This window comes from Xylocopa sonorina, chromosome 16 (assembly GCF_050948175.1).
Source record: "Xylocopa sonorina isolate GNS202 chromosome 16, iyXylSono1_principal, whole genome shotgun sequence".
In the NCBI taxonomy this organism is placed as follows: domain Eukaryota; kingdom Metazoa; phylum Arthropoda; class Insecta; order Hymenoptera; family Apidae; genus Xylocopa; species Xylocopa sonorina.
The window spans coordinates 1,672,593-1,685,044 of NC_135208.1; the positions used below are offsets into that span (position 1 = coordinate 1,672,593).

General features: G+C 28.0%; 2 protein-coding genes across 2 annotated transcripts in view; one reads left to right on the top strand and one right to left on the bottom strand.

Annotated features, from left to right (window-relative positions):
• Positions 1 to 212: 212 nt before the first annotated feature.
• On the bottom strand, positions 213 to 1,513 carry Sbds (SBDS ribosome maturation factor). Its single transcript, XM_076907419.1, has 2 exons — positions 1,249 to 1,513; positions 213 to 1,072 (listed from the first exon to the last, which is right to left on the bottom strand). Exons 1-2 carry the CDS (start codon positions 1,377 to 1,379, stop codon positions 445 to 447), a joined length of 759 nt encoding a protein of 252 aa, XP_076763534.1. The 5' UTR covers positions 1,380 to 1,513; the 3' UTR covers positions 213 to 444.
• A 7,775-nt stretch (positions 1,514 to 9,288) lies between these two features.
• Positions 9,289 to 12,452, top strand: part of Ssh (Protein phosphatase Slingshot) — a 195,378-nt gene continuing 192,214 nt past the window's right edge. Inside the window, exon 1 of the mRNA XM_076907397.1 lies at positions 9,289 to 9,491. Coding sequence (XP_076763512.1) covers positions 9,435 to 9,491 — 57 coding nt within the window. The 5' untranslated portion in view covers positions 9,289 to 9,434. The remainder of the gene's footprint in view (positions 9,492 to 12,452) is intronic.

Sequence of the window (12,452 nt, forward strand, 5' to 3'; positions counted from 1 at the left end):
ATATAAAATTAATATTTTAAGTAGTTAGTATTTCAAGGTACAGCCATTCTCTGAATACAATTTTTTTTAGATACATTGTTATCCGATATATTGCATAGGATATTTAATTACGAGTTACGAGGACTTCTGTACGATCATTTCATTGAAATACATTCGGTTATCTATTTAAATAACAATTAAGTTTCACGAATTTATTTGTAATTTCATTTTTGTACACCTTGCGTACGCTTTTGTATACGCAACTAACAAATAATTAGAAACAGAATAATTCTGTCTCGTGTTTTATCACTTTACGCAGTGTGTACATAGTAGAAAAATACTAGAAATGAAATGATATAAATAAATGTACGATAAGTGGTGAACGCGTAGTCCACACACACCGTATAAATGTTTCGATTTGTATCAGGGTGGCTAAAAAATTGTAACTGCGTCCAGTAAAATCGTTTATTCTAATAACTCGTCTCCTTCGGTGATTTCTTTTAAATTAAGTAACTCCAACAATCCGGAACCCTTGGTCTCCAGCCTCACCAATTCGTTTATCTCTCTGTAGTGTCCAGGATCGATCAAACAGACCAGGTCCAACGTACCGTTGCTCCACTCTTCGGTTTCCAATTTTGTGACCAATTTAACGATCTTGTCTCTCAATTTCCTCGCCTCTTTGCCAGAGACCAACACTCTGAGCCTCATCTGAGCTTGTTCCAACGGCATCACAGGTTTCAGCTGAGGGATTACGTCCAAAGCTTGCTGTTTCGCGTTCCTATTGGGCTTCACGGAGAAATGTATATCCTTCATCGCTTTCTCTATCATGGTCACAGTGTACGGACGTTTGGTCTCTGGATTTACGCATTTGTTAGCAACGGTCGTGGCGATATCCTTGAACATAGAATCCAGAGCCGAGTGCCTCTCTTTCTCCGAAACTTGAAGCTCTCCTTTCGTTAGAATCTCCTTGCAGATCTCTGTTTGATTGTCCGTGTCGAAGGCCTTCAGCAGGTCTTCTTTCTTCGCAACCTGACCCTTCGAAACATTTGTAAACACCGTGTGCGTTTGTAACACCTCGTCGATGTCCTTTTCTCTGAAATATAATCTCATCGTTAATAAATTTTCTAGACTTTTTAGATCGTTTGGTAAATTCTGAATGAAAGAGAAAAAGAAAAGGTGATGTTAGAGATTATAAAAATGTATCGAGCTAACATTTAGGTTAGAGTTGGAAAAAGGTAGCAACAAATTTGGTTGTTGTTAAGAACTTACAGTTTATTCCTCCAAGAGATGACCTTGTTCTTGTAACAAGCGATTTCGAATCGTTTTCCTGCTTTCTTTATGCGAACAACCGCAACGTTGGTCAGTCTTATTTGGTTCGTTGGCGTGAATATCTTCGACATCTTTGAAAGACCATAAATAATACCTTTATGCTTAAGAAATATATATATAGTAACGTAATAAAATTATAATTGGTACAATTTGCTGGAAACTTGGATTATTTTACACATTTATGTACATTCTTACTAACTATTTGTTTTCGTGGACATCTTTGAAGTGGTTTTCGAACAATCGATTTATAATCGAATCGTTGATACGAATAATATCGATACAGCTATTTAAATTAAGAGATATTGGTATACATAATTTTTTTAGTAAAAAAATATGTTTTATTTAATAATAAAATGTGTTTTTTTCGTTTACAGGAATAAACACTGCAGCCAATTCTTTTTTTAAGAAATGTTTTTTTTCGAAATTAAAATAATTCTCAGTGTAATAATTTCTGTTTAAGACTGTCTCTTTTTTTTTACTTGTACAAGAGTTATTTTAATTCGTATAACTCTCGTTAAATTTTATTATGCGATAATTATTAATAAAAGTGTTAAAAACTAAAGGATCTTTGCAACTAGAAATGGAGTTATATCATTTTCAGTAATAACAAATTATAACAATCAAAACTGAAGCAAATTTAAGTCTTTAAATTGAATTATTTAAAATTCAATTAGTTAATTTTTATCCTACACTGATAATTAATAAAAGTCTTAAGGAAGGAAAGGATTTTTTTTGCGACAAATGGACTTAAACCACTTTCGATAATAATAAACTTTAAACAATCAAAACTGAAGCAAATTTAAGTCCTTAAATTGAATTATTTTAAATTTAATTAGTTAAACTTTATTCTACACTGATAATTAATAAAAGTTTTAAGGAAGGAAAGGATTTTTTTCGCTACAAATGGACTTAAATCACTTTCGACAATAATAAACTTTAAACAATCAAAACTGAAGCAAATTTAAGTCTTTAAATTGAATTATTTAAAATTTAGTTAGTTAAATTTTATCTTACACTGATAATTAATAAAAGTTTTAAGGAAGGAAAGGATTTTTTTCGCTACAAATGGACTTAAATCACTTTCGACAATAATAAACTTTAAACAATCAAAGCAGAAGCAAATTTAAGTCCTTAAATTGAAATAGTTAAAATTTAATTAGTTAAATTTTATCCTACACTGATAATTAATAAAAGTTTTAAGGAAGGAAAGGATTTTTTTCGCTACAAATGGACTTAAACCACTTTCAATAATAATAAACTTTAAACAGTCAAAATTAAAGCGAATTTAAGTCCATATTTTTATAGAAGTTAAAAAATAGTGACAAAAGTTCATTTTTAACGCTATGAATTTGTTAAATTTTATTCTGCAATGATAATTAGTACAAATGTAAAAGAAGAAAAGGACTTTTGTAACTGCAAATGGAATTAAACCACTTTCGATAATAATAAACTTTAAACAATCAAAACTGAAGCAAATTTAAGTCCTTAAATTGAATTATTTTAAATTTAATTAGTTAAACTTTATTCTACACTGATAATTAATAAAAGTTTTAAGGAAGGAAAGGATTTTTTTCGCTACAAATGGACTTAAACCACTTTCAATAATAATAAACTTTAAACAGTCAAAATTAAAGCGAATTTAAGTCCATATTTTTATAGAAGTTAAAAAATAGTGACAAAAGTTCATTTTTAACGCTATGAATTTGTTAAATTTTATTCTGCAATGATAATTAGTAAAAATGTAAAAGAAGAAAAGGACCTTTGTAACTACAAATGGACTTAAACCACTTTCAATAATAATAAACTTTAAACAATCAAAACTGAAGCAAATTTAAGTCTTTAAATTGAAATAGTTAAAATTTAATTAGTTAAATTTTATCCTACACTGATAATTAATAAAAGTTTTAAGGAAGGAAAGGATTTTTTTCGCTACAAATGGACTTAAACCACTTTCAATAATAATAAACTTTAAACAATCAAAACAGAAGCAAATTTAAGTCCATATTTTTATAGAAGTTAAAAAATAGTGACAAAAGTTCATTTTTAACGCTATGAATTTGTTAAATTTTATTCTGTAATGATAATTAGTGAAAGTGGTGAAGAAGAAAAGGATCTTTGTAGCTACAAATGGAGTTATACAACTTTTAATAATAAATAATGAAACCAAGAGCAAATTTAAGTCCATATTTTTATAAAAGTTGATAAATATTGGCAAAAGTTCATTTTCGACGCTATAAACCTGTTACATTTTATTATGCAATAATAATTAGTGAAAGTATGAAGAAAAAAGAAAACTAATTTTTTCAATTTGTTTCACTCAGCCTTTGTATATTAAAAATATTTTATTTCTACCCGTACAAGAGTTATTTTAATTCGTATACCTCTCGTTAAATTTTATTACGCGATAATAATTAATAAAAGTGTTAAAGATGGAAAAGATCTTTGCAACTAGAAATGGACTTATATTTTTTATTTAATAATAAAATGTGTTTTTTTCAAAAAATTCTTTTTTTACAAAAGATATATGCGACATGTGGTAAATTTTGGGATGTGGACCGTTTATTTTGAAAGTGGTGTAAGTCCTTTTTAAAAAAACTGAGATATGACGTAATTTATGCTTAATTTAGTGTAAACTTTTTGTTTATAACAATTCTAAGATTTTAAGAGTACAACAATACATGGTACACGTTTGGATGCAAATTAGTCTGTTAAATAGATATTTTTCAATGGAAAAATATTCGATATTATACACACTGTTTGAAAATGATTCAATTTCAAGAGATCTAATATCAGATATAACAATTGAGAAATATGTCTACCAGATAAACTCGTTTACATAGAATCGTACGTGGCACCAATTTTTTAATAAAAAAAGAATTCCTCGACTAGTAAATTTCTCAACTAAAAAAACCTTCCTCGAATGGTATACAGTTTTTGATATTAATAAATTTGCTAGAAATCATTTTAAAATATTGCTACAATTAATCCTTAAACTTTGCTCTAAATAGTCCTAAAACCTTGTTATGAATAATTCCAGATCTTTGTTAGAAATAATTCTAAAATTTTGCTAGAATTAATCAGAAAACTTTTCTCCAAATAATCATCAAACTTTGCTCTAAATAACAGTATAACATTATTATAAAAGATCCTAAAACTTTACTATAAATGATTCTAAAACTTTGCTAGAAATAACACTAAAACTTCTGTTGGAAATAATTTTAAAACTTTGTTAGAAATAATTCTGAAACTTCGCTAGAAATAATCCTAATAGTTTGTTAGAAATAACTCTAGAACTTTAGTATAAAGGATTCTAAAACTTTACTATAAAGGATCTTAAAACATTGTTAGAAATAATTCTAAAATTTCGCTATAAAAAATCCCAAAGCTTTGTTATAAATAACTCTAAATCATTACTAAAAATAATTCTAAAATTTCGTTTAGGGTAATCCTAAAACCTTATTGAAAATAATTCTAAAATTTCGCTAGAAATAATCCAAAAATTTTGTTCTAAACAATTCTAAAATTTTGTTTCAAATAGTCCTAAAACCTTGTTAGAAATGATTCCAGATCCTATATGGACCGTTTATTTTGAAAGTGGTGTAAGTCCTTTTTTAAAAAAATGAGATATCACGTAATTTATGCTTAATTTAGTGTAAACTCTTTGTTTACAACTAGTTAGTATTTAATATCTTAAAAAATGCCAATGCTTTGTTCAATTCAAATGTTGTTCGATTATTTTATGGTAGGTTTTTTTACTTAAGTTCAATCTTTGAGCTAAGATATTTGATTTAAGTAAGTTCAATCTTTAAGTTAAGACACTAAACAGAAGTAAATTCAATCTTTAAATTCAGTCATTAACATAAGTAGATTCAATCTTTAAGTTCAATCATTAACTGATGTAAGTTCAGTCTTTAAGATATTTCACTTAAATAAGTCCAATCTTCAAGGTAAGATATTTAATTTAAGGCTTGAATTTAAGTTAAATATCTTGAAGAATGTCTTATATTTAATATCTTAACAAATGCCAGTTCAATTTAAATATTGTTTCACGATGCCAAGCTTATTAAATTCGAAAAATTAAGGATATGCAGCAGCTATTACCTTATATACCTTCTGTGCATCATGAATATTTCAAAACACCGCCACACGAACAGCATAAATAATTAATAATACCAATATCTTGTGTCAAGTTTAACAATATATAAATATAATTAACGTTCGTAATAAAAAATACGAATCCTATTTTATTTCTTGTTATTATTTATAAACAAAATTGGATTAATATGAGATACATTTTAAGTGATATTTGTTATTTGAAAATTGAAATTAAATGATATTTACAATTGACTAATTATGAAAGTGGTGCGGGTCCATTTGCAGCCTGGAAATTGTCAATTATTTTAGTTAAATTCGCGTAAAAGAAATTTATACAATCAAATTACATATTGAAAAATTAATACAAACATTCTCAGACTTCGCATAATTAGCCTATATTTTTTAATTGTTAGATCTGCTAACATTCAATTTTTTCGAAACAAAAGAAAATGGACTTGCACCACTTTCAAAATAAACGGTCCATATGTTCGAGAATTATTAAAGATCGTGTGAAATGAAGAAACTGCAAATATTTTCTATGTTATATATTTATAAAACAAAAATAATTCATTTTTATCAGAAGAAAGATTAAAATTAGTGTACTGTGAAAATTCAGTTTATATTAAGTACAACATACAACTTTAAGTCTCAAAGCTTCAAAGCTTAGATTTTACACTTTCAAAGCTTCAATGTTCAGAGCTTCAAATCTCAAAGTCTCAAAGTTCAGAGCTTCAACTCTCAAAGCTTCAAAGCTCAAAATTTCAAGTCTCAAAGCTTCAAAACTGCAGAAATTCAACTGTCAAAGCTTCAAAGCTCAAAACTTCAACTCTCAAAGCTTCAAAGTTCAGAGCTTCAGATCTCAGAGCTTGAACTCTCAAAGCTTCAAAATTTAGAACTTTAAATCCCAAAGCTTCGAAGTTTAGAGCTTCAAACCTTAGAGCTTGAACTCTCAAAGCTTCAAGTCTCAAAGCCTCAAAGTTTAGAGCTTAAACTCTGAGAACTTCAACTCTCAAAGCTGCAAAACTCAGAACTTCAACTCTCAAAGCTTCAAAACTCCAGAACTTAAACTCTCAAAGCTTCAAAACTCAGAATTCCAACTCTCAAAACTCCAAAACTCAGAACTTTGATTCTCAAAGCTTCAAAATTCAGGGCTTCAGCTCTCAAAGCTTCGAAGTTTAGAGCTTCAGATCTCAGAGCTCGAATTCTCAGAACATGAACTCTCAAAGGTGAATTTTTGAAAATGTTCAAGTTGGAGATTTAAGAACTAGGCTTTGGATGAACAATTTTGCATTTCAAAATTACAATTTTAAATAATATCTTCATTTCAATTATTATTTTTTATATGAAAAAATCCATTTCAGAAAAGCCAAATTTGTCAAAAATATTCACTTATATTTGCTCCTGTTTTGATTATTTATAACTCATTAAATATTATACAGGGGGTACATAGTAAAATAATTTATTGAGAGTGGCTTAATTCCATTTGTAGCTAAAAAAACCATTTTCTTCTTTAACACTTTTATTATCATTGCATAATAAAATTAAACAAGTTTATAATATTAAAAATGAACTTTTGTCAATATTTTTCCACTTCTCTAAAAATATGGACATAAATTTGCTTCTGCTTTCATTATTTATTATTGAAAGTGGTATAAGTCCATTTCTAACTACAAAGATCGTTTTCTTCTTCAACACTTTTACTAATTATCATTGCATAATAAAATGTAACGGGTTTAATAGTGTAAAAATGAATTTCAGCTAATATTTTTCAATTTCTCTAAAAATATGAACTTAAATTTGTTCCTACTTTGATTGTTTATAATTTATTAGCATTGAAGGTGGTACAAGTTCATTTTTTAGCTACAAAAACCCTTTTCTTCTTTTACTATTTTATTAATTAATATTGTATAATAACATTGAACAGGTTTATAATGTTAAAAATGAACTTTCTTAATATTTTTCAAGTTCTATAAAAATATGGACTTAAATTTGCTTCTGTTTTCATTATTTTATAATTTATTATCATTAAATGTGGTATAAATTAACTTGCAGCTAAGAATATCGTTTTCTTCGTTAACACTTTTATTAATTATCATTGTATAATATAATTTAATAGGTTCATAGTGTTAAAAATAAACTTTTGCCAATATTTGTCAAGTTCTATAAAAATATGGACTTAAATTTGCTTCTGTTTTGATTATTTTATAATTTATTATCATTGAGAGTGGTATAAATCCATTTGTAGCTAAAAAGAACGTTTTCTTCTTCAACAGATTCATAGTATTAAAAATATCCACCGAATTGATGAACATTTTTCAATATTTTTAAATTCATTCAAACTCAAACCTTTAATTGTCTCAAAAGAAGAAAAAAATTGACTTGCATCACCGTCAAAAACAACAGCTCATATATTGCACAAGTTTAAAGGCACAACGAAAGAAAAAGGGACTCGTTTTATTAGTTTCACGTGGAAATAGGGGGTGCTGCGGCACCACAGTGCCTACACGCGAGCTTCCACTGTAAAGAACCATCGTTTCTTGAAAGAATTGATATTTAAATTAAACGTAGCGTAGTACTCTCGATATTGTTTAAATAATTAGCAAACAAATCTTCATTTTATCAAGAGAAATGCAAAATAATACAGATGAAAAATTTACACGCTGGATTTCTAAAAATTACAATTACTCTAAATGAAAAAGTTTTACGCAACGATTTTTCTATCTTTTTCGTAAATTTGGGGATGGCTACTGACATTAAGCTTCAGAATTAAATATTGTACAAGTACAAAGAAAGAATTAAAGATAAAGTGACTAAATATATTAATATCAAGTATCATTCTAAATGAGAAAGAGTTCGAATTTGTTCGAGAACTATTTACTACATCATCTTTCAACAGTAGAAACAAAAAACAGTACTAATAATATTTTATTCCATCAGATAATCACTGCTTTCTAAATCTCTGAAACGTTACAATTCTTTTTATTATTCGATAAAAAAAAACTTAATAAGCAAAATATACTTAGTTTTAAATACAGTAAATGGAAATAAGGGGTGCTGCGGTTACACAGTGCCAACACTCGAGCCTCCACTGAAATTGAATTAAAATTACGTAAATATAAAATTTATAAGAATTAAAAATTAATAAATAATTAAATTTAAGAATTGAGGACTAAGAATTAATAAATAATTAAATTTAAGAATTAAGGATTAAGAATTAGGAAATGATTAAATTTGAGAATTAAAAATTAAGAATTAAGAAATGACTAAATTTGAGAATCAAGAATTAAGAATTAAGAAATGATTAAATTTGAGAATCAAGAAATAAGAATTAATAAATGATTAAATTTAAGAATTAAGGATTAAGAATTAATAAATGATTAAATTTAAGGATTAATAAATGATTAAATTTAAGAATTAAGAATTAATAAATAATGAAATTTTAGAATTAAGAATTAAGAATTAATAGGTAATGAAATTTAAGAATTAAGAATTAATAGATAATGAAATTTAAGAATTAAGAATTAATAAATGATAAAATTTAAGAATGAAGAATTAATGGATAATGAGATTTAAGAATTATTAAATATAATAAAACTTAAGAAATAATAAATAATTAAATTTATTAATAAAATCTAATAAATATTGAAATGAAGAATTAGAAGATATCAATTAAAAATAAAACCCAACATAAATTTAAAAACCTCTGTTGTCACATTAATTCTGTGACACGCGTCTCGCAAATTTCCTTCGTCCACTTGGACGTTAATAACGAAACAACTAATCTCGTCGATCGTGACGTCATCGAATAATAAGTAAAACCGTGGGGCTGCGCACGCTGTGTCCGCGCGCATGCGCAGACCGCCCGTTACGTCCAACTGTATCAAACATGGCCGTCGCGAGTGCAATGCTGTTAAAAGTGCGCGAGAAATGATTGTTTTTATTCGGTTCAAACGATTTGATCGTTTCCACGCGTGTGCATAGTGACAGTGAATGTTATCGACGACGTCTCAGCTACGTGGGGGACTCTTATCATGGCGTTGGTCACTGTGCAGCGGTCCCCAAGTGTCTCCAATTCCCCGCAGAACTCGGTAAGATCTTCACCAACAACGATCGTTCGACCAACAAAATCGTTCTCACGCTTCCAATCGACTCTTAATCGTACAAAACGAAACGAGCACCCAATATCTCGATAATTCTCACCTTCTTTGTAATCACTAGGTCTGTAATTTGAACGTCTATATATATCTCAACCGCTCGCATGACAAAGGAAAACAATAAATTGTTCGTCCACTGTTTCTGCATCAAAACAAAGGTATGATCGCATTTAGAAGCTCGTGGTGAAGCACGATGTTGAACTTGGATTGAGAATTTCAGGGAGATACGCTGAGTACGCGGTGTGCGGAGAATGATAATTCACGTGGAACATGGACTGTGTCTTTGGAGTTGTTATCTGATGTGTTTCGACACTCGTTGAGTAACTGCTGGATGAAGTACTTTCTTCAAGTTTTTTTATTCGTGCGGCTGAGTCGATGGAATTTTCTTTTCAATGTACTTGCGGTTTTTCTATTTTTTCTGCGATTATAGTTATGTCAAAGAGTATTTCTGTATTATGAAATCAATTTAGTTATTCTTCTATGTAAAACGATTGTTAAATTAAACAAGGTTTCTTTAGTTACTTAACTGCAGGAGAATATAAGTTTTTAAATAAGTTTGGTAGAATTTTATGTTATGAAGTAAAGTTATGTTCTATTCTATGGTTTCATTGATAAGATCGCACATCTGCTTATTTGAGAGTGAAATTATTGTAATTTGTTGTCATTAATTCTATTATGTCAATTTTAAATGACCACAACTTTTTTTCTAAGAAATTTTATTAATCGAAATAGTAAAATTATATTGTATTCGATGCTTTCATCAATAAGATCGCACATCTGCTTATTTGAGAGTGAAATTATTGTAATTTGCTGTCATTAATTCTATTAAGTTGAAGCAAAAGGAATGTCAATTTTAAGTGACCATAACTTTTTTCTAAAAAATTTTATTAATCAAAATAGTAAAGTTATATTGTATTCGATGCTTTCATCAATAAGATCGCACATCTGCTTATTTGAGAGTAAAATTATTGTAATTTGCTGTCATTAATTCTATTAAGTTGATGCAAAAGGAATGTCAATTTTAAAAGACCACAACTTTCTTTCTAAGAAATTTTATTAATCGAAATAAGAACCACTAGAGTATGTTAGAAATGGGTTTTAGAAATAACTAATATCGATTTATATTTTACTGTATTCTTTGTTTCTTTGCCTTGTAACATTAAAACATATAAAGTGGATGACCTAAAGCATCGATTACTAATCGTGTGCACATGCAAGACTTTATTGCTTTTTATATAAACAGATCTTAGAAATATATGTGTGAAAAGAAACGCAATCTTTTGTCACTCGAAGATAAGAGATTAATTTTTGTATTTGGTTTCTAATGAAAACCAACAGAATTAGTACACAACATTATCGATAAGATACAAATTTATTTATGCTGGTAGAGTAAAGTTCGAGAATTCTGGAGGCGGTGAAAAAGTCGAAGGCATTGTCTTGGTTCTTCAAGCATTTCTCATGCAAGATTCTATCGCTTTTTATATAAACAAATCTTAGAAATATATAAATAAATAAACATCATCTATTCTTACTCAAGGATAAGAAATTAATCTTTGTATCTGGTTTCCAATGAAAACCAATAAAATCAATATTTTCATTGTCAATAAGATACAAGTTTATCTATGCCATTAAGTGCAAAATTCTGGAATTTTGGAGGCAGCAAAAAAGTCGAAAGCATCGTTTTGGTTCTTCAAGCATTTCTTGTGTGAGACTCTATTGCTTTTTATATAAATAAATCTTAGAAATATATATGTGGAAAGAAACACTATCTTTTTTTACTCAAGAATAGGAAATTAATTTTTGTATTTGGTTCCTAACATAAATCAATAGAATTAATATTTTCATTGTCAATAGGATACCAATTTATTTATGTTGCTAGAGTAAAGTTCCAGAATTCTGGAGACGATGAAAGAGTCGAAGGCATTGTTTTGGTTTTTGAAGCATTTTTCACTCTAGAAGTTATCGAGATGCTTGAAAAAGCGATAATCGATGGGCAAGAGATTGAGTTGATGTGGTGTATAGTCGAAGAGTTTCGTAGTCCAATTCAAGCACAGCTTTTATCGTTTTATTATTGAAACTTATTATTGAAAATTTATCAATAAATTTTGTTGCTTTATTATCGAAGAAATTGGTTGAGCGTTGTTATAATGAAAAATTGGACATTTTCTGTTGACCGATGCTGAGCTCAAGCAATGCATGCATTAAAGTTTTTGGTGCACTTCGTTTAATTATTGACAAAACTTCTCAGATGTAATGGTTTTGTCTTGATTCAGGAAACTACAATAAATAAGACCAACTGCAGACCATTAAACAATTACAGTGATCTTCTTTTGGTGCATTTTTGGCTTTGATAAGTGCTTAATTGCTTTTAATCTAGCATTGCTGTAAGAATCAAAATATAGCTATAATTAACACATATCGTGTTACTTGTACCATTTATGGTCACGTTCAATTTGATAATTGTTCAAACTACCATAAATGAATACCATAAAGCCTACCATAAATGATACACACAGACATATTAATTTAATATGCTAAAAGCTTGCATTTTATGACAAATTTGTTTAATTGTTATCTATGAAATAATTAACAGTTACATATAATGTTTGACTTTTTTAAATGAACTAAATACGTGTCGATTAATGATGTAATAAAATATTCTGTAATAATATATCAATCATAGTCAAAACATTAAATGGCTTGTACAACGAATTGGGCAAAAATGGCTTGGCACGGATGTTAAGATTGGTCATATAATATTTGTAATCAAAATAAAGAGCAGATTCTAAGCTCTAAAATGACATATATATATTAATAATATTTATTATAAAATTTATTTAAATTTCAAAAACAAAGTTCCACAATATAAAAACTGATATTCTTTTTGCATCAATC